Here is a 19,795-nt window from a genome sequence, read left to right on the forward strand (position 1 = left end):
CCTGGGGTGAGTCACTGATTGGCGAGGGCCCATGTCCTCGGGTGAAATGGCATAGAGAAGCTGGGAGTGAATACTGCCCTCTGCCCTCTGAAGTCGGGCTTCAACTGTCCTGTCCTTTCAAGGCTTGCTCTCCCAACCCCCTTGGAAAAAAAGGGAAGGGAGCTGGGGTCACCGCAGGCCCCTATGACAGGGCTGATAAACTCTCAGTAGTTACCCAATGCCAATTCTCTTCTGCATTAACCAGATTCATTTGCATTTTTTTTTTTTTTTTGATTAATGAAAACTGAAAGAACTCCAGGAAATTTAAGGTGTCATACCTTCCCAAAGTTAAATGCCAAGATGCAGAAGTATGCTATTTTGTTGCTACAGCTGAACATGCTGTGTTTCAGTGAAGGAGTTAATTGAAACATAATGAGTGTGTGAGTGTAATGAAAAATAAGGTAGCCATTTCAACATCAGGAAATAATCATAAAGCTGTTCTTATTTTTCCAGTCTCATGTAGAACCTTCCCCCACCCATTAAAGTGAACCGACTGTATGATTCACATATTAAACAAATACTGAGCTCCACCTGTGTCAGGGACTGTAGAGGGCAGGAGATAAAGCGGGGAGCACACAGGAAAAACCCCTTCCACCCTGGCTGGAAGGTCGGGCAGAGAAGGAAGGGGAGAGGGAGACAGAAAGAGGTAAGTGAAATACAGATGGTGTTAAATGTTGATAAGTAATGAAACAGAATGAGGTAAGCTGCGGGGTGGGGGTGGTGAAGGAAGTGGGCGGGTGCTATGGAATTCAGATAGGAACTCTGTCAGCCGACCTTTGAGTCAAAGATCTGAAGGAAGTGAGGGAACAAAGTCTCAGAGAAGAGGGACTCGTCCAGAGAACAGATCGCACAAGGTCCCTGCGAGGGACAGAGGCTGGGTGGTCAGGGAATGGCAGTAAGAGGGCAACGGCCGGAATGAAGCAGGTCAACGGAGGGAAAGTGGAGCAAAATGGGACCAGAAAAGTACTGGGGCCAAATCCACATCTCTGTAGGCCGTTCTAAGGACTTCGGCTTTGACTCTTGGTGAGCCAGGAACCCATTGGAGAGTTACAAGTAGAGAAGTGGCACTGTATGATTTTGTATTTAACACTCTGTTTTTGAGTATAGAGAGTAGGAAGCCAATTAGGAGGCACTGCAATAATCCAGGTGAGAGACTTAAACTGGGGTTAATGGTGTTAGGACCCTGGCAATAGTCCAGAGAATTTCCTGGTGGGTTTAAGGTGAGGTGTGATTATAGGAGAAGAATCAGAATGCCTCCAATGTTTTAGGTCTGAGGATCTGGAAGAATAGAGTTGCCATTTATTGAAATGGGAAGAATGCCAGAGGAGTAGATGGGAGTGTGTGAGTGGGGCCTGGGAGGAGGGGAGTGGTTTCAGGAAGAAGGGTGCACTGAAAGTATGAGCAGATTTAGACATGAGGATCGAGGTGTCTGTTATGCATCTGAGATTCAGGGAGATATAAACGTTGGATATAAATGTGTGTATTTATATTTAAATAGTATTTAAAGCCATAGGGCCAAATGGGGAGTAGATAAAAATCAGAATGAGTCTAGTGGCTGAGCCCTGGGGTACTCCAATATTGAAAGATCAGGAATCCCAAAGGGTGTGTTAATTACACGATACTCTTGGGAGCAATCCTTGATAAACTAGATTTTTTTTTTTTTTAAGAAAAAACTAGAGGCTATCATAAGAATTAAAGTATGTTGTAGGAAATACTTGACCCTCCAAAATATCACTTCTCAGGTGGTGCAGTGGTAAAGAATCTGCCTGCCAATGAAAATACACAGATTCTATCCCTGGGTTGGGAAGATCCCCTGGAGAAGGAAATGGTAACCCACTCCAGTATTCTTGCCTGGGAAATCTCATGGACAGAGGAGCCTGGTGGGCTAAGTACAGTCCATGAGGTTGCAAAGAGTTGGACACAACTTAGCAACTAAACAGCAATATCACTTACAAAACATCCGAGTCTAGGTACTTGGTGTGAAGTTGGTGGTGCTCCCAAGATTTTGGTAAATAAAAACAAGTAGATTCCACACTTCAATATTGAGTCCCCTCTAAATGACAGACACAGTGTTACAAAGATGAATTTTGCATAGCATATTCTGAAATGTCCATTAGGTGGCAGAAAACTTCACTAAATAGACTACAAACTAGCCCTTTCTCTCACTCCCTCCCTCGTTCTCTCTCACCAACACCATGGGCTTTGAACACTCTGATTTTAAAGATGAATATGTCTATTTCATGCATAACAGTATTTCAAAGAACAGAAACTACAATTTTCTTCAGAAAGCCAACAGATACCATTTGTCACGTCCAACTCTTTGCAACTCCACGGACTGCAGCATGCCAGGCTCCCGTGTCTTTCACGATCTCCCAGTTTGCTCAGATTCGTGTTCATTGAGTTGATGACGCTATCCAACCATCTCATCCTTTGTTGTCCCCTTCTCCTCCTGCCCTCAATCTTTCCCAGCATGAGTCAGCTCTTCACATCAGGTGGCCAAAGTATTGTAGCTTCAGCTTCACCATCTGTTCTTTCAGGGTTGATTTCCTTTAGCATTGACTGATTTGATCTTCTCACTGTCCAAGGGACTCTCAAGAATCTTCTTCAGCACCACAGTTCTAAAGCATCAATATGGTCCAACTCTCACATCCATACATGATTACTGGAAAAACCATAGCTCTGACTATACAGACCTTTGTCAGCAAAATGATATCTCTGCTCTTTAATACGCTGTCTAGGTTTGTCATAGCTTTCCTTCCAAGGAACAATCATCTTTTAATTTCATGGCTGCAATCACCATCTGCAGTGATTTTGGAGCCCAAGAAAATAACGTCTGTCACTACTTCTACTTTTTTGCCTTCTATTTGCAATGAAGTGATGGGACCAGATGCCATCATATCATTTGTTTGTAATATAACAAGGGTGAGCCAGGTAAATTAGGGATGGACAATTTCGTTTGGTTTGGAAATATCTGAGTTGGGAGATGATTTGGAGAGGTAAATTGACTATAATGAGACGGCTGGATCTTAATTTTAAACTTTTGATGTTTAAGGTTTTCTGCCTGGGGAAAGGCAAGAAGGCCTGAGAAAGCGGAAAGCAAAAAAAAAAAAAAAACCTCTTGAAAAAAACAAATAAGATGTCTGTCTTTGCTTGCCGTTGGTTCTTTCTGCAGTACACCACAAGTCTGCTCAATTTAGAAGTCACATTTCTTCCTGCTTTCCTTAGGGAGCTGGTCCCCAGTAACTGAGGCCATATCCCCCTCCTAGAGACTGAGGATCTCGAGTATGTCCTGGCCTTGAAATTTTAAAAAAGGGCTCCCAGATAATCCTAAGATGAAGACAAGTTTGGGAGCCACAGGGTTTATTTAATGTGTAAATACATCTGACCTTCCCATAACTCAAATACGTTCCGCCCTGTAAGACGCACACAAGAAAACCTTTCCACGTCAGCACAGTCAAGGCTTTCAAAACCAACCATAACCAGTTAGAGCAATGAAAGAAAAAGCAGAGGAATAACATTGGTGAGTTGTTTTTTGAAAATGTTTTAAATTTCTTCTGATCATATGGAATGCTTTATTTCTCACGGCACTGACAATATTTAGTTTTGCAGTAGTATTAGGCTCAGCATATTTAAACACCAAGTTACAATGTTTTGTTTGTTTGTTTTGCTTTTTGCTGGTCTTTGGCATCAGAAACTAAGTGGTACCAACTCTTCCTTCTCCTTAGCAAGACTCTTTTGTGATACACTGCCACTAAGTCAGTCAGGAAACACCATGTGCATCCCTGAGACTCCTCAGGGGACCCTGGGCTGAGAGGGTTTCACGTCACCTTGGTTTAGATAACAAATTTAACTCTTGACAATTTTTGCTAACTCTGACAGCGGCATAAATTCAGCATTGTACCAATCTGGTGACTGATTCATACATACATAAACATATATATGTATGTGTGTATTCAATAAGATTTTCTTGCCCATAAAATCTTAAAAGAATTCAATCTGCTGTTTTTCATTTTGATAGGTGGCTGATAATTGACTTATATGTATTATGACCACTGACTTATTTGGAATTTTTTCTAATATTTTATTGGAAATTATTTCTGGTGTTTTCATTTTTCATGCTTTTCCTTTGCTCTCTTTCTTCCCTCTTTATTGCCTTCTGTGGGATGTTCATTTCCTTTGATTTTTTCCAACTGGCTGTGAGCTATATATTCTAATTCCATTATTTTTCTAGTTGCCTTTAAATTGTCAACATGCACACTAATCCTCTCCTATTTCAAAACAATACTTAAAGAGGTCAGCCCCTCATATTTTTGTTATTATTGTCTAATACTTAATACTTCTTTGTTCTTACGCTATGCCATACCAAAACAGAGTTTTTAAGAGTCACTATTAAGATTTGTCACTTTGTTTACTCACTTATTGGAGAAGGCAATGGCACCCCACTCCAGTACTTTTGCCTGGAAAATCCCATGGACAGAGGAGCCTGGTAGGCTGCAGTCCATGGGGTCGCTAGAGTCAGACACGACTGAGCAACTTCACTTTCACTTTTCACTTTCATGCATTGGAGAAGGAAATGGCGACCCACTCCAGTGTTCTTGCCTGGAGACTCCCAGGGACGGGGGAGCCTGGTGGGCTGCCGTCTATGGGGTCGCACAGAGTCAGACACGACTGAAGCGACTTGGTGATTACTCACTTATTTACATTTGTTTCTCTCATCTCTTGCTTCTGTGCTCACTTGCCTTCTAACTGACATATAATTTTATATTATTCATTCAGTGAAGATGCAGGAATGGTTAACTACGTTTTTATAGGTCATAAAATGCCATTATTTCATTCTCAATAACTGTTTAGCTGGCATGGATGGACCTAGATTATCATATTAAGTAAAGTAAGTCGAACAGAGAAAGACAAGTATCATATGATATCACTTATATGAGGAATCTAAAAATAATGATACAAATGAACTTATTTAAAAACAGAAATAAGCTCACAGGTGTAGAAAGCAAATATATGATTACCAAAGGGGAAAGTGGGGAGGGGGGAGGAGTAAATTAGGAGTTTGAAATTAACAAATACATTTTATTATATATAAAATAAACACAAAGACCTATTGTATAGCACAGGGAACTATATTCAATATCTTGTAATAATCTGTAGTGGAAAAGAGTTCGAAATAATATACATACAAAAAATGGAATCACTTTGCTGTACACCTGAGACTAATCAATTATTAAGTTGGTGCAAATGTAATTGTGGTTTCAGACTGTGAATTTTAAATCATTATAACTAGGCTCAAACATATCTTTATTAATCAAAATAGGAACCATTACAATCAACACATTTTTGCCCACAAGAAATAAGTTTGTTTATTCCTGTAGTGTAAAAATCCGTGCTTCAGGATTCTACAAACTCATGTTATGCATCCTGCTGGTTGTGGAAGCGTTTTCCCTTCAAAAAGTTGTCAAGATGCTTAAAGAAGCGGTAGTTGGCAAAAGGTCAGGTGAATATGGCGAATGAAGCAAAACTTTGAAGCCCAAATCGTTCTACTTTTGAAGTGTTGGTTGTGCCATGTGCAGTCAGGCATTGCCTTGGAAAAAATTGGGCCCTTCCTATTGACCAATGCAGACTGAAACTGTTGCAGTTTTCAGTGCATTTCCTTGATTTGCTGAGCATACTTTGATGTAATGGTTTTGCTGAAATTCAGAAGGCTGTAGTGGATCAGCCCAGCAGCAGACTGCCAGTGACCATGACATTTTTGGGGTGCAAATTTGGCTATAGAAGTGCTTTGGAGGTTCTTCTTGGTTCAACCACTGAGCTGGTTGTCACCAGTTGTCATATAAAATCCACTTTTCATCCTATGTCAAAATCTGATCAAGAAATGGTCCGTTGTTGTTGCCTAAAATAAGACAAGATGACATTTCAAAACGATGATTTTTTTGATTTGTGGTCAGCTCATGAGGAACACACTTAGTGAGCTTTTTCACCTTTTCAATTTGCTTCAAATGCTGAACAACCATAAAGTGGCTGACGTTGAGTTCTTCAGCAACTTAAGAGGATCAACTTCAATGATGGCTCTCAATTAGTTATTATCAACTTCTAATGGCCGGTCACTGCACTCCTCATCTCCAAGGCTCTCATCTCTTTTGCAAAACTTCTTGAACCACCCCTGCACTGTAATTCAGTAGCAGTTCCTGGGCCAAATGCATTGCTGATGTTGTGAGTTGTCGCTGCTGCTTTACGACCCATTTTGAACTCGAAAAAGGAAATCGCTCAAATTTGCTTTTTGTGTAACCATTTCCATAGTCTAAGATACATATAAAATAAGCAGCAAGTAATAAGTCATTGGCAAAAAAAAAAAAAAAGCGAGAAATGCACATTCAGTTCAGTTCAGTTCAGTCACTCAGTTGTGTCCTACTCTTTGCAACCCCATGGACTGCATCAAGCCAGGCTTCTCTGTCCGTCACCAACTCCCTGGTTGGATCAACTTGTAGTCCAAGGGACTCTCAAGAGTCTTCTCCAACACCACAGTTCAAAAACATAATTCCTCAGTGCTCAACTTTCTTTATAGTCCAATTCTCACATCCATCCATGACTACAGGAAAAACCGTAGCTTTGACTATACAGACCTTTGTCGGCAAAGTAATGTCTCTGTTCTTTAATATGCTGTCTAGGTTTGTCATGGATTTTCTTCCAAGGAGCAAGCATCTTTTAATTTCATGACTACGGTCACCATTTGCTGTGATTTTGGAGACCCTCAAAATAAAATCTGTCACTGTTTTCATTGTTTCCCCATCTATTTGCCATGAAGTGATGGGACTGGATACATGATGTTAGTTTTCTGAATGTTGAGTTTTAAGCCAACTTTTTCAGTCTCCTCTGTAACATAGCCACATTTATTTAAGAATGTATTCCAGTATCAAAGGCAAGTGTCAACAATGCAAAACCAAAATTACTTTGCCCCAACCTAATAAAAATAATAATTGTTTAGCTAGATATTGAATTCTTTTCTAAAAATGTTTTCAATTTTTTATCCAAGTATAGTTGGTTATAAATGTACACCAGAAAATATGTGTGTGTATATTACGTACATAATTTTTCAGATTCTTTTCCCTTCCAGATTATTACAAAATATTGAATATAGTTCCTTGTGCTATACAGTCAGACCTTGTTGTTTATGGATATTGAGTTCTTCATGGCAATCATCAATTATCTTCTGATCTCAATTGATGCTAATCTGCCCATCTATTATAAAATTTAAGATTTTCCATACTTTCTATTATTTATTTATTTTTAACATTTTATTAATTATTTTTGACTGCACAGCATCTTCATTGCTGCATGAGAGCTTTCTCTAGTTGCAGTGCTCGGGCTTCTCATTTCAGGTGACTTCTTTTTTGTTGCAGAGCACAGGCTCTGGAGCGTGGGCTCAGTAGTTGTGGCTCATAGGCTTAGCTGCCCCATGGCATGTGGAGGCTTCCCAGAGCAGGGGTCAAATCCATGCCTCCTGCATTGGCAGGCTGGTTCTTAACCACTGGACCACCAGGGAAGTCCAAGATTTTCCATAATTTCTATGATCAGGTTTGATTTTCTTTTATCCATCTTAGTATTCTCATGTTACTAATATTTGAAGATTTGTGTCTTTCTTCAAATATGAAAAATTCATAGCCATTACCTCTTCAAACATTACCTCCCCCATTATTTCTATTCACTTCTTTCAGAACTTCCATTAAATGTATACTGAATTTTCTCATCTATTCCTTAGCTCATAACTTTGCTTTCATCTTAACAGACTATGTATATATATTTTAATATATGTTTCATGGTAGTGAAGTTGCTCAGTCATGTCCGACTCTTTGCTTCCCCATGGACTGTAGCCTACCAGGCTCCTCTGTCCATGGGATTTTCCAGGCAAGAGTACTGGAGTGGGTTGCCATTTCTTTCTCCAGGGGATCTTCCCAACCCAGGGATCTAACCCGGGTCTCCCACATTGTAGGCAGACGCTTTTACTGTCTGAGCTACCAGGGAAGTACATATTTCATGGTAACAGAATATATATGTATATGTATATGTATATGTATGTGTGTATATATACACACATACATATGTGTTTTATGAGAGATTTCCTCCAATTTCTTTACTATGTTCAAGCTACATCCAACCTATCCTATGGTCCTATATATTTCATTTCTGGAATTTCTGTTTGGTTATTTTTCAAATCAACCTGCTCCTTTTGGATTTTATAATGTTTTGCTTCCTTTACCTTTTGGAATATATTAAACACATTCATTTCTAAAGATTTTTTAATGTGGACCGTTTTTTTAAAAAGTCCTCATTGAATTTGTTCAATACTGCTTCTGTTTTATGTTTTGGTTTTTTGGCCCCGAGTGGGCAATCTTAGCTCCCCAACCAGAGATCAAACTCATACCCCTCGCATTGGAAGGTGAAGCCTTGATCACTGAATCTCCATCACTTTTAAAGCTTTTTAAAAGATTTTTAAAACTCATCCTTCATTTTTAAAGCTTCGTGTTTATCGTTCCTCATTCTTGGATGAGGGCTCTCCCAAATTTTTCCATTTCATTTGCTGAACCCTCCTCCTGATGGTTGGTTTGGACATATGATTTCCAAGTATTTGCAGTGAGTGCCTGCTTAGGGTGTTTTTTGCAGTAGAGGTCCAGCGTTCCCAGTCTGGTTGAACTCTCTCTCCAGCGTTATTTGCATTTGCATCTGAGAGTTCTGTGGACTGCGATGACTTCAGGTCACTCAGCTTCATTTCAGGACCAGATGAGGACTATGAACTCGGGCCACAAGCCAGTATGTGGTCCTGGCCTGGGGCTCACGTGGCCCATAGTGTTTTTCATGTGACTATTTCTACCCATGTTGCCTTGAGAGATGATAAATTATTTTGCCACTTTTATAGACCAGAAGATAGTTTTTCTCCTCCATATTTTATAATAAGATGGCACTTTATTATCTTAGTTTTATGCAGGTTGCTTCATTTCATCCCCTTACACTCATGGGATTTGTGATTTAAGACTCTGTCCTCTCCACACCAGTATTAAAGCCCTAGCCTCAAGGCCTATATCTAATTCTGAAATTCCAGGAACCATCTCAGTTTCAGCTCATGATATGATTTTGAGTTTCCTCTCTTTTCCTAACACCTAACCTGGCTTTCTATTTTTCTTTCTTTTCTCCTCTTTTCCTCCTCCTTCCTTCCCACCTCCCTTAGTCCTTCCCTTCCTCTCTCCCTAACTCTCTCTCTTTATTACTTCCTTAAGGGCAGCCTGATTTAATGTTTTGTTTGTTTAATTTTATCCAGCATTTCTGTATGTTTCGAACAGGAAGGAAAATTCTTCCACATCAGCTCAGCCTCCCATGTTTGCTGATATAATCTTATAATATATGAAATATTAAGAAAATAGTGTGAGGTGTTTTGCTCTCAAAAAAAAAAAAAATAAAGAAAATAGTGTACTTACTAAATTAGAGCAGTGTCTGATATATACACACTATTAAGTGATAAGTACTTCACAACAGCTGCTGCTGTTGCTGCTGCTGCTAAGTCGCTTCAGTCGTGTCCGAGTCTGTGAGACCCCGTAGATGGCAGCCCACCAGGCCCCGAGGTCCCTGGGATTCTCCAGGCAAGAACACTGGAGTGGGTTGCCGTTTCCTCCTCCAATGCATGAAAGTGAAAAGTGAAAGTGAAGTCACTCAGTCGTGTCCGACTCTTAGCGACCCCATGGACTGCAGCCTACCAGGTTCCTCCGTCCATGGGGTTTTCCAGGCAAGAGTACTGGAGTGGGGTGCCATTGCCTTCTCCAACCATCACTACAATCATGCTATCTATGAGAACAGTCCCCTCACCCTCGTAAGTTCCCTTGGCCCCTTTGTAGTCAGTCTTCTCCATCCTCTCAGTCCTAGCAAACACTGATCTGTGTTCTACTACTAATATTTCAAATAAACAGAATCATACAGTATCTGGCATCTTTTACTTTGCATGATGCTCTTGAGATTGCTTCAGAGTATTGCAAATATTTGTTGTCCAGTAACATTTAATCACTGAGCAGTATTGCATTGCATAGACATACCACATTTTGTTCATCTTTTTACCAGCTGATGGACATATGGATTGTTTTCAGTTTGGGGCTCTTATAAATAAAGTTGATAAGAATGTTCACATATACATCTTTATACTGACATATGTTTTTGTTTCTCTTGGGTAAATATCTAGACGTGGAATTACAAGATTATATGGTTAAGTATATGTTTTTAAGAAACTTCCAAATTGTTTTCTAGGCTTCCTTGATGGCTTAGCAGGTAAAGAATCCACTTGCAGTGCAGGAGACACAGGAGATCGGGTTCAGTCCCTGGGTTGGGAAGATCCCATGGAGGAGGAAAATGGCACACCAACTCCAGTAGGGTCACAGAATTGGACACACTTGACCCACACATATACAAACTGTTTCCCAAAGTGGCCATACCATTGCAGTCCCACTGCTGCTGCTGCTAAGCCACTTCAGTCATGTCTGACTCTGTGCGACCCCATAGATGGCAGCCCACCAGGCTCCTCCGACCCTGGGATTCTCCAGGCAAGAACACTGGAGTGGGTTGCCATTTCCCTCTCCAGTGCAGGAAAGTGAAAAGTAAAAGTGAAGTTGCTCAGTCATGTCCGACTCTAGCGACCCCATGGACTGCAGCGTACCAGGCTCCTCCGTCCATGGGATTTTTCCAGGCAAGAATACTGGAGTGGGGTGCCACTGCAGTCCCACTAGCAAGCAACATATGACAGTTCTAGTTGCTTCATTTACTCCTCATCTCTTGGCATTGTTAGTCTTTAATTTTTGCCTTCCAGTGACTATGTTATGATATGACATATGGTTTCCACTTGTATTTCTCTAATGACTGACATTGAGCACTTCTCCTAAATTTATTTGCCACCTATAAATCTTTGGTAAAGTGTCTATTCAAATTCTTTGCCCCTATTTAAATCGAGTTGTTTATATTTTATAAATTGCAGTGGTTTTTTAAAAATATGTTCTCAAAATAAGTTCCTTATCAGATATATACTTGGCAAATATTTTCAGCTGTTTTGTGTAAAGATTGTACTCTTCACCACTACTTGTATTGCTTCTCAGTATTTATTGAAATGACTGAGGAATTTCCGCAGGGTGATGGACACTCCCCACTAGCAGCTGTGGATTTTGCAATTAATAAGGTGTAAAGGAACCCTGCTGACATATTTGTTTGAAGACCTAAAGTTCACATTTTCACTGCTAATTAAACCTTTTCCATTTTGGTACAGAGCTAGACAGTCCTGTATTAGATTTGAAGAACTGATTTGAAGAACTGATGAGATCATGGTTGTGATTACCTGTGAACTCTTTGTCTTCACAGTCCATCAAGAATAACTAAATAATCAGCAAGGACTTCCCTGGTGGTTAAGACTCTGCCTGTGCACTGCAGAGGGTGAGGGTTTGATCCCTGGTTGGGGAACTAAGATACCACACACTGCACAAAATGGCCAAAAAGGAAAAAGAAAATGACTAGACATGTCTCTGCTATATAACACTCTCCTGGACAACTTGTTCTAAAGTGTCCTGATTTTCACTTACTAGTTATTTCCTTATGGAAAAAGACAATTTCCAGCAGTTAGAACTAGAGGAGAGTGGACCTTCCAAAAGGACAACTCCCAGAAGAATTATCCATTTTGCTGATGGAGACATCATGGAAGAATATAGCACAGAGGAGGAGGAAGAGGAAGAAAATGAACAGACAACAAATTCAACACTTGATCCTGTAAGTTTAGATTATCATTATTAGTGAACATGGGGGCTGAGTGAATGAGAGATAAAACCAACAAGTTTTGTCAAAAATAGTTTTAAGCTAACTCCTTGTTCTTTGGTTTGCTTTCTGGAGCCGTGTACAATCAGCTTATAATTTTGATCATCTTCATTTTCTCATCTATAAAAGAGAAAATGGAACCTATTACAAAGCATGTTGAAGCCTCTACACTGCAGATTCTGCAGTCATCACTTCTGTTATTAATTACTCTAACCTGGTTTCCTTTTCTTGTTCTTTTTTAGTCTAAACTTGCCTGGGGGCCCTACCTATGGTTTTGTGCAGGGCAAATAGCAAGAACCTCATTTTCTAGTAAGTACTGCTATGGTGGGTTTGTTTGTTTGTTTTTTCTGTCATAAATACAGGCTTATAGACCCTCAGAGTTAGACGAGACTTGAAGTGGTTTAATCCACTTCACAGCATTCTGAAGATCTGTTCACTTCCAGATCTACACTGGAACATTCCTGAAGGCATAGAGCCTCACATCTTCAGAGAGACCTTGCCATCTTTTCCCAGCTCTTGTTAGTAAACTCTATCTTCCTTTAAATCTTCTTTTAGAGTTTTCCCCCTTGATCCTAGTTGTCTCTTTTAAAGGCCAGACAAAACCTATCTAGATTCCTCTTTCATAGGACAGAGTTTCAAACATTTGAAGACAATAGTCAGTCCTCACTGAGTGGACTCTTCACATGAATAAACTTCCAAGTTCTTTCTTGATTTTAATTATTGTTATCTGACACAGTTCCCAGTTCCCTTGTCATAATCATTCTATTATTAGTAAGACTTTTATTGACCTCTCTCAAGGAGATAATGAATGGCCTAAGTGGCTATTTATAAGAGAAAATGAAAGTGAAGTCACTCAGCTGTGTCCAACTCTTTGGGACCCCATGGACTGTACCCTGCCAAGCTCCTCCATCCATGGGATTCTCCAGGCAAGAATAATGGAGTGGGTTGCCATTTCCTTCTCTAGGGGATCTTCCTGACCCAGGGATTGAACCCAGGTCTCCTGCACTGCAGGCAGACCCTTTACTCTCTGAGCCACCGGGGCTCCTGTATTTATTTATTTATAAAAAATGAATAGTAAATCTTGTTTTGTTTGACTTTCACCAGTTAAAAAAAACACAATTGGCAACATCTAATTACTCACTTCGTTCTAATTCATATATACTTATGTATATGATGGGCTTCCCTGGTGGCTCAGTGGGTAAAGAATCTGCCTGCAATGTGAGGCAGGTTAGATCCCTGGGTCAGGAAGATCCCCTGGAGGAAGAAATGGCAACCCACTCCAGTGTTCTCGCCTGAAATACCCCATGGACAGAGGAGCTTGGCAGAGTACAGTCCACAGGGTTGCAAAGAGTTGGACACAACTGAGCAACTAACCGAACATGTGTATATGATGGAGGGAAAACAACTTTTAAAATCTGAGAAAATAGAAAGCATAGCTCTTAGGAATTGATTGCCGTTCATTCATTAAATAAACATTTACTGAATACTCATATGCTCAGCACTGTGCAGGTCCCTGGGACTCAAAGACAAATGACAGCCTTTGCTTTCAAGGACCTTAATATTCGATGAATAATACTGGCCAGTAAACATGCTTATAATGATGCTTTGTTGTTACACTTCCCAGGGTAGGAGGTATATATGGACTATAGACTGGAGTACTCAGGAATGGTGACCTCTGGAGGAGACACCTTAAGAGAGTTCTGAAAGTATGTCTGGCCAATGCCAGCTTTCGGACCATGAAAGTGACCAGGGTGACCTTAAATTACATTAAGGGTGATTTAGTCAGATGGTATGAGCCCTAAGTACTTTTAGATCAAGGTAGAGGGTTAGTGGAGAAGGCAATGGCACCCCACTCCAGTACTCTTGCCTGGAAAATCCCATGGATGGAGGAGCCTGGTGGGCTGCAGTCCATGGGGTCGCTAAGAGTCAGACACGACTGAGCAACTTCATTTTCACTTTTCACTTTCATGCATTGGAGAAGGAAATGGCCACCCACTCCAGTGTTCTTGCCTGGAGAATCCCAGGGACGGGGGAGCTTGGTGGGCTGCTGTCTATGGGGTCGCATAGAGTCGGACATGACTGAAGCGACTTAGCAGCAGCAGCAGCAGAGGGTTAGTAATTTGAAAATTACTTTAGCGATCCTTGTGTGTGCCTGCTAAGTTGCTTTAGTCAGTGAGGGATGGAAACTTAAAAGATCAGGTCATGTTAAAAAAAGGAAAACTCAGCACAACAATATCAAAGTGTGAAGGAGAATGGGGACTACAGTGATTTCCACGTTGGGCTTTGATTTCAGATGACGGGGATAGGACACACGGGGAATCTTTCCACCTCTGGGTTCCATATAGAACTGTAATCTTAAAGAGCTTCTGCCTGGGGGTTCCAGACTATAGTGGAGGCATAAATATGTTAACAGTCAGTATCCTGATCTCTACACAGAGACTTTGGTGAGAACTGGAACCCAGATGACACTGGTAACTAATTTCTTCAATTTAAAATTCTAGTAGGTCATAAACATGAAAACGTCCTGAGATGCTAATATTTTAGAAACTTCTCTTATGCACATGTACTGGGCACTGTGGCAAACAAAGAGATTAAAAAGCTAGAGTATTTCTGAAAGGATAAAGCACATTAAAAAAAAATAGAGAGCGTCATTTTGATGTCTGTATGAGCGGTATCTTTAGAAGTGGAACAAAGCATGGGAATCACAAAGTCCTCTAATGGGAGGAGGTGCATCAGAAGTCCTACATGTTTTGATGTGGCTCATTTCTAAAGTCTTTATTGAATTTGTTACATTATTGCTTCTGTTCTATGTTTTGGGGTTTTGGCCACAAGACCTGTGGGATCTTAGCACCCCCACCGGGAATCAAACCTGCACCCCCTGAATCGGAAAGAGAAGTCTTAACCACTGGACTGCCAAGGAAGTCCTCTAGTCCTGTACTTTTAAGGGAGAACATCTCTAGGAAAGACCTTCTGGAAACCACTCATTATTCATGCTAACCCTTTATTCCTGACTCTAACAATCCCTGAGGCTGCAAGCCACCTTACTACTGAAGTGAAGGCAGATAAAGAAAGCTTTACTTAAATTGCTGCTTAGGGAGGAGTTTTTTTTTGATGCATGGAAGAATTTCTGACATGGGTCTTGGTAATACTGGATTTAATTTTTGGTATCATTTGCAATGTACTCACAGCTGATGATCAGATGACACACGTGTAAATGGACAACATCTATTCTGATTGCTCAGGACCTGTACTTGTTATTAAGTATTTTGAAGATCTCTTGATATATTCACCTGAAAAAGATAGTTTAGAAGCCACCCTATGTGAAGATACAAGATTTAACAAATTCCCTTTGATTCCCAAAATTTGTGAGAGTCTACAGGAATTAAAATATCTTGTCAGCCTTGAAGGTAAGTGTAATAATAGACAATCTGTGGGCTAGTTGAAACTCTTGGCATGTCCACAGACTCTAAGCTTTCATTCTTAATTCAGCTTACCAAAGTGCCTCTTCTTTCTTCTAGCCTGTGAATTTCTTGGTGAAAGATTTGCTGTCTTCTTTGGTCTTCATCAGCCCAAGTACCAGTATATGTTAAATGAGTACTGTAGAACACAAAGTAAGGTATGTCACATCCTGATGGGGACAGCAAGAGCCCTGAGATGGGAATGTTGGGTGTTTCTGGTCTGGGTCTATGCTGCTGCTGCTAAGTCGCTTCAGTCGTGTCCGACTCTGTGCGACCCCATAGACAGCAGCCCACCAGACTCCCCTGTCCCTGGGATTCTCCAGGCAAGAACACTGGAGTGGGTTGCCATTTCCTTCTCCAATGCATGAAAGTAAAAAGTGAAAGTGAAGTTGCTCAGTCGTGTCTGACTCTTAGCGACCCCATGGATTGCAGCCTACCAGGCTCCTCCGTCCATGGGACTTTACAGGCAAGAGTACTGGAGTAGGGTGCCATTGCCTTCTCCGGATCTGGGCCTATAGAGAGGAGCATTTCCCACATGGTATCTCACGTACTGCAGTTTCACTGAGCCCCTATGATCACTGACTTATTTTTCTAAGGTGCCTTACCCCATGAAGTTTATTCATATTTGCCTCTGGTGTGAAGTTAGAACATCACGAGATAGGTTGTAGAAGGTGGTGTGAAACCTGAGATTGCTTATAGGAGAAGCTTCTTAGAAGGGTGTCTCTATAAGATGTAGAGGTCAGAGGTATTGGGTTTACAGGTAAACATTTCCTTATTTCTCTTTATATTAGCAATGTGACAAGGGAAGTGAAGAGAATGGATCAAAGGCCCAACCAGCCAGTGTTCCTAATGAGAAATGTCACCTGGAGGCCAGGGGCCGTGAGTATGGAACAAGACTACAAGATGTTTCGGAGGGCATTTCTCAGTGGAGCGCCTCATCCAGGGAGGGCCCGATGGCAGATTCCAGCTCCTGATGGGCAGCCAGGCTATGGTTCCCCTGGATTTCTGTTCCCTGGTCATTGATTACCATGGCAACAGCACCACAGGTGGTGCTTCTGAGCCAGATCTGATCTTAATCTCTTTGTGATTTATTCTCCACTAGCCAGGAATTGCAAGCCATCATAAGAACAATTGTGGTTTCTTTCTCAATATACATTTTTATTTATAAGCCCTGAAACCCAACTCCACCCTAGTGGTGCAAGTCCTGTCCATCAGTTGTGGGCTGTTAGTATTGATATTTGCATAGTAGTGTAAGTGCCTTATGGAAGAGGGCATGGCAACCCACTCCAGTATCCTTGCCTGGAGAATCCCATGGACAGAGGAGACTGGTGGGCTACAGTCCATAGGGTTGCAAAGAGTTAGACATGACTGAAGTGACTAAGGACAGCATAGCACAGCACATAAATGCCTTAGGGAACTTGGACATGGGAGTTTTAGGCCAAAACTCTTTGTCAGGTGGCAAGGATGTAGAAAAGAACCCTCTGTTCCTAAAAAGAAACTTTGGGCATCATAAAGTCTAAATAAAACTTTCTTTTGGGGTTTCACATAAGGGATGTCCTTCCCTACAGCTGTGCTGATTTACTTGAGGCTTGCTTTCCCCAATAAGCAAACATTGCTAATAACTCTGTTATGACATAGCAATCTTTGAGAGTTGGGTGCATTTTTCCCCAAACACATAAAAAATAAATGGCAATCTAAGTCCTACAGAAAGTATTTGGAAAAAGTAAATGACTCTCTCGTTAACTTGTCAACAAATTTTGGAAAACTGTAAAGATCAGACATGGAAATCATAAGTGCGTAACACAGGTTGTACTGGCCAAAGGTAGCTATGATATACAAAACTATAGGTTTTGCAATAATAAGACCTGGGTTCAAGTTTCAATTCTGCTTCTTACTAGTTGTATAATTTTAGATGTCTTAATTTCTGAGCCTCTACTTCTTTCTTTGTAAAATGGGGGTTTTATTTGTTTCTCAAGAGTTATTGTTAAACACACTGAAATAATAAATATGAAAACTCTTTTTAAAACTGTGAATATTAGTTGCTAATGCCTAATTAATGACTTATAGGCTTTCCAGGTGGTTCAGTGGTAAGGAATCTGCCTGCCAATGCAAGAGATGCAGGAAATGTGGGTTTAATCTCTGGGCTGGAAAGGCCCCCTGGAGGAGGAAATGGTAATCTACGCCAGTATTCTTGCCTGAAAAGTCCCATGCAAAGAGGAGCCTGGCAGACTACAGTCCATGAGGTTGCAAAGAGTCAGACATAACTAATGGGACTGAGCTGATAGACTGTTATATTGAAGGTCCCCAAAGAACAATGCCTTCTGGAATTCATGTCCTCATATAGCCTCACCTACATTGACTATGGCCTTGGCTATGTTACTTGCTTGGGTAAAGAGAGAGTAGCAAATATGACGCAACTGGATGCTTGATAAGCACTTGCACCTGGACGCTTGTCCTCTTAGAAAGCTTCATGTTGTAAAGAAGGTTGGGCTAGATTTCTGAATGATATGAGGCCACATGGAGAGGCCACAACAACCCCCTACTCCCATCACTCTGAGTGGGTGACAGTCCACATTTGAACTTGCTGCTTGATTAGCCCTGGGCTTCTCCGGCAACGAGGGCTCCTTGGTGACTCAGTTGGAGGATATCCTAGCCAGCCTGCCTGCTCCCCACCCCTAAGGCTGTCAGGTAAGCCTGACCTCTGTTCCGCACTGGGTAGGTTAGGCTTTGCTATTAGGCATACGACTTGTCTCCAAGAGCCCATGTCCCAGCCTCTCCATACCATTTTCCTGTTCCAGTTTCCTGGAATGTCTATGGATAGTAAACATTGTTTCAGGAGGCTTTGGGAAACTGGGGCCCTTCAGACCTCTGACGTCGCCGCCTGGCCTAATCACCTGGATATACATCTCCTTGAAGGGGGCCCACTTGAAATGCATCTGAGATGGGCCACAAAGGTAACAACAATAATTTCCTAATTTTGTCTTGCTGCCACTGGGGCCCCAGGTCTCTCTAGGAACTTGGGCTCTTCATTGTCTTTCATTCTTGGAAGCCCTGCTCCCATCAGTCAAGGTTTCAGAGTTCCTGGAATGGATGGCTTCAGGTTAATGGGAACCTCTATTCAGCAGCCAGCTGACTTCAAGTCACAATGCTCCCAAAGTGCCAGAATTCTGCCTTACTCCTCAAGGCTAGACTGATCACGCTGAGTTGCATCCGTTATTCCTCCTGCCTTATTGTGTTGTGTTGGGGCCTATCCAGGCGATCATCTCCTGCAAGTTTAGTCTGGCTGTCTCATTTGCCACCATTGTTGCTGTTGTTCAGTCACCCAGTTGTGTCCAACTCCTTGCAACCCCATGGACTGCAGCACACTAGGCCTCCCTGTCCCTCACCATTTCCTGAAGTTTGCCCAAGTTCACATCCATTGCATAAGTGATGCCATCCAGCCATCTCATCCTCTGACGCCCTCTTCTCCTTCTGCCCCAATCTTTCCCAGCATCAGGGTCTTTTCCAATGAGTTGGCTGTTGGCATCAGATGTCTGACCAAAATTATTACCACCATTATCCATTCCTATATTTTCCACGGGTTTATTTACCCAAATGGGTCATCAATGGACCAGGAAAACAGTCTCTGATATATTAATCATGAGCATCCTAGCCAAAAAAAAAAAAAAGAACAAGCCTCCTAGAAAGTACAATTCTGGTGATATTACAGACCCATGGCCACTTTCCCCAAAACACAATCGTAATGTCAGATTGACTTAGTAGGACGAGAGTCTACCATTAGTCATACCCTATAACTGGAACACTGTCTACCAATAATCTAGACAAAGAACAGTACTTGTCACCACTCCAGACCCCACCTCTTTTCACAGAGGGTTTCCTCTTGAGTCTTTATCTCCTTCCATGACACCTAACCTTGGTCAGTATCATTTCAGTTCATTCTACCTCATTTTTATATCACTGAACCTTGGAGAAGGAGTTCCAATCTGAGTCACTTTCCTCCCAGGAGTCATCTCTACCTTTTGTAGATTGACGGATGCTAAAGAATATGTGCCCAGCTCTATCTGGCAGCTCCCAAGATCCAAAGATACGTTGGGAAAGGGCTAACTAACTTCCCTTCCAATGATGTTTAAACCCGAGATCCTTGCCAGCCAAAAATATCGCCAACTAACCAGTTAAGTAGCAAAAGTTTGTTGATTTAATCAATCAACTAAATTTTAATGATCATTCTGATTTCTTAATGTTTTAGGTTACTGCCACCACACTTCATTGTGTGTAGTACAGGCAAATCAAAGTTAATTTTATTATCTTTCTTTTCTAATGATGGAGTCACCCTAAACCTTAACCTTGAGAGTGGAAATTCAAGAAGTCTGAAGTGATGAGAGAAGCTGTCTGGCAAATGCACGCAGGCGTCTACCCTTTATCTCCATACTGCCAAACATCATTTGAGCATCTTATCCTGGATG

General features: G+C 41.3%; 1 protein-coding gene across 5 annotated transcripts; it reads left to right on the forward strand.

The window, feature by feature from the left end:
* The first annotated feature begins 580 nt into the window (after positions 1–580).
* Positions 581–16,942, forward strand: FAM177B (family with sequence similarity 177 member B). Of its 5 annotated transcripts, none has more exons than XM_061382277.1 (5): positions 581–685; positions 11,649–11,829; positions 12,117–12,183; positions 15,393–15,490; positions 16,124–16,942. In XM_061382277.1, exons 2-5 carry the CDS (start codon positions 11,659–11,661, stop codon positions 16,304–16,306), a joined length of 519 nt encoding a protein of 172 aa, XP_061238261.1. In that variant the 5' UTR covers positions 581–685; positions 11,649–11,658; the 3' UTR covers positions 16,307–16,942. The 5 variants fall into 5 exon arrangements, with proteins under 5 accessions (XP_061238261.1, XP_061238263.1, XP_061238262.1 ...); XM_061382279.1 differs by having other exon boundaries at positions 592–685; positions 11,428–11,829; XM_061382278.1 differs by lacking the exon at positions 581–685 and adding an exon at positions 753–3,559 and having other exon boundaries at positions 11,428–11,829.
* Positions 16,943–19,795: the final 2,853 nt, after the last annotated feature.

This window comes from Bos javanicus, chromosome 16, assembly GCF_032452875.1.
Source record: "Bos javanicus breed banteng chromosome 16, ARS-OSU_banteng_1.0, whole genome shotgun sequence".
Lineage (NCBI taxonomy): Eukaryota > Metazoa > Chordata > Mammalia > Artiodactyla > Bovidae > Bos > Bos javanicus.

Bases quoted from the DNA above. Each gene is read 5' to 3' on its own strand.
- FAM177B (XM_061382277.1), top strand. From the start codon at position 11,659: ATGGAAAAAGACAATTTCCAGCAGTTAGAACTAGAGGAGAGTGGACCT. The intron at 11,830-12,116 runs GTAAGTTTAGAT...GTTCTTTTTTAG, and splicing joins CAAATTCAACACTTGATCCT to TCTAAACTTGCCTGGGGGCC. The intron at 15,491-16,123 runs GTATGTCACATC...TCTTTATATTAG, and splicing joins ACTGTAGAACACAAAGTAAG to CAATGTGACAAGGGAAGTGA.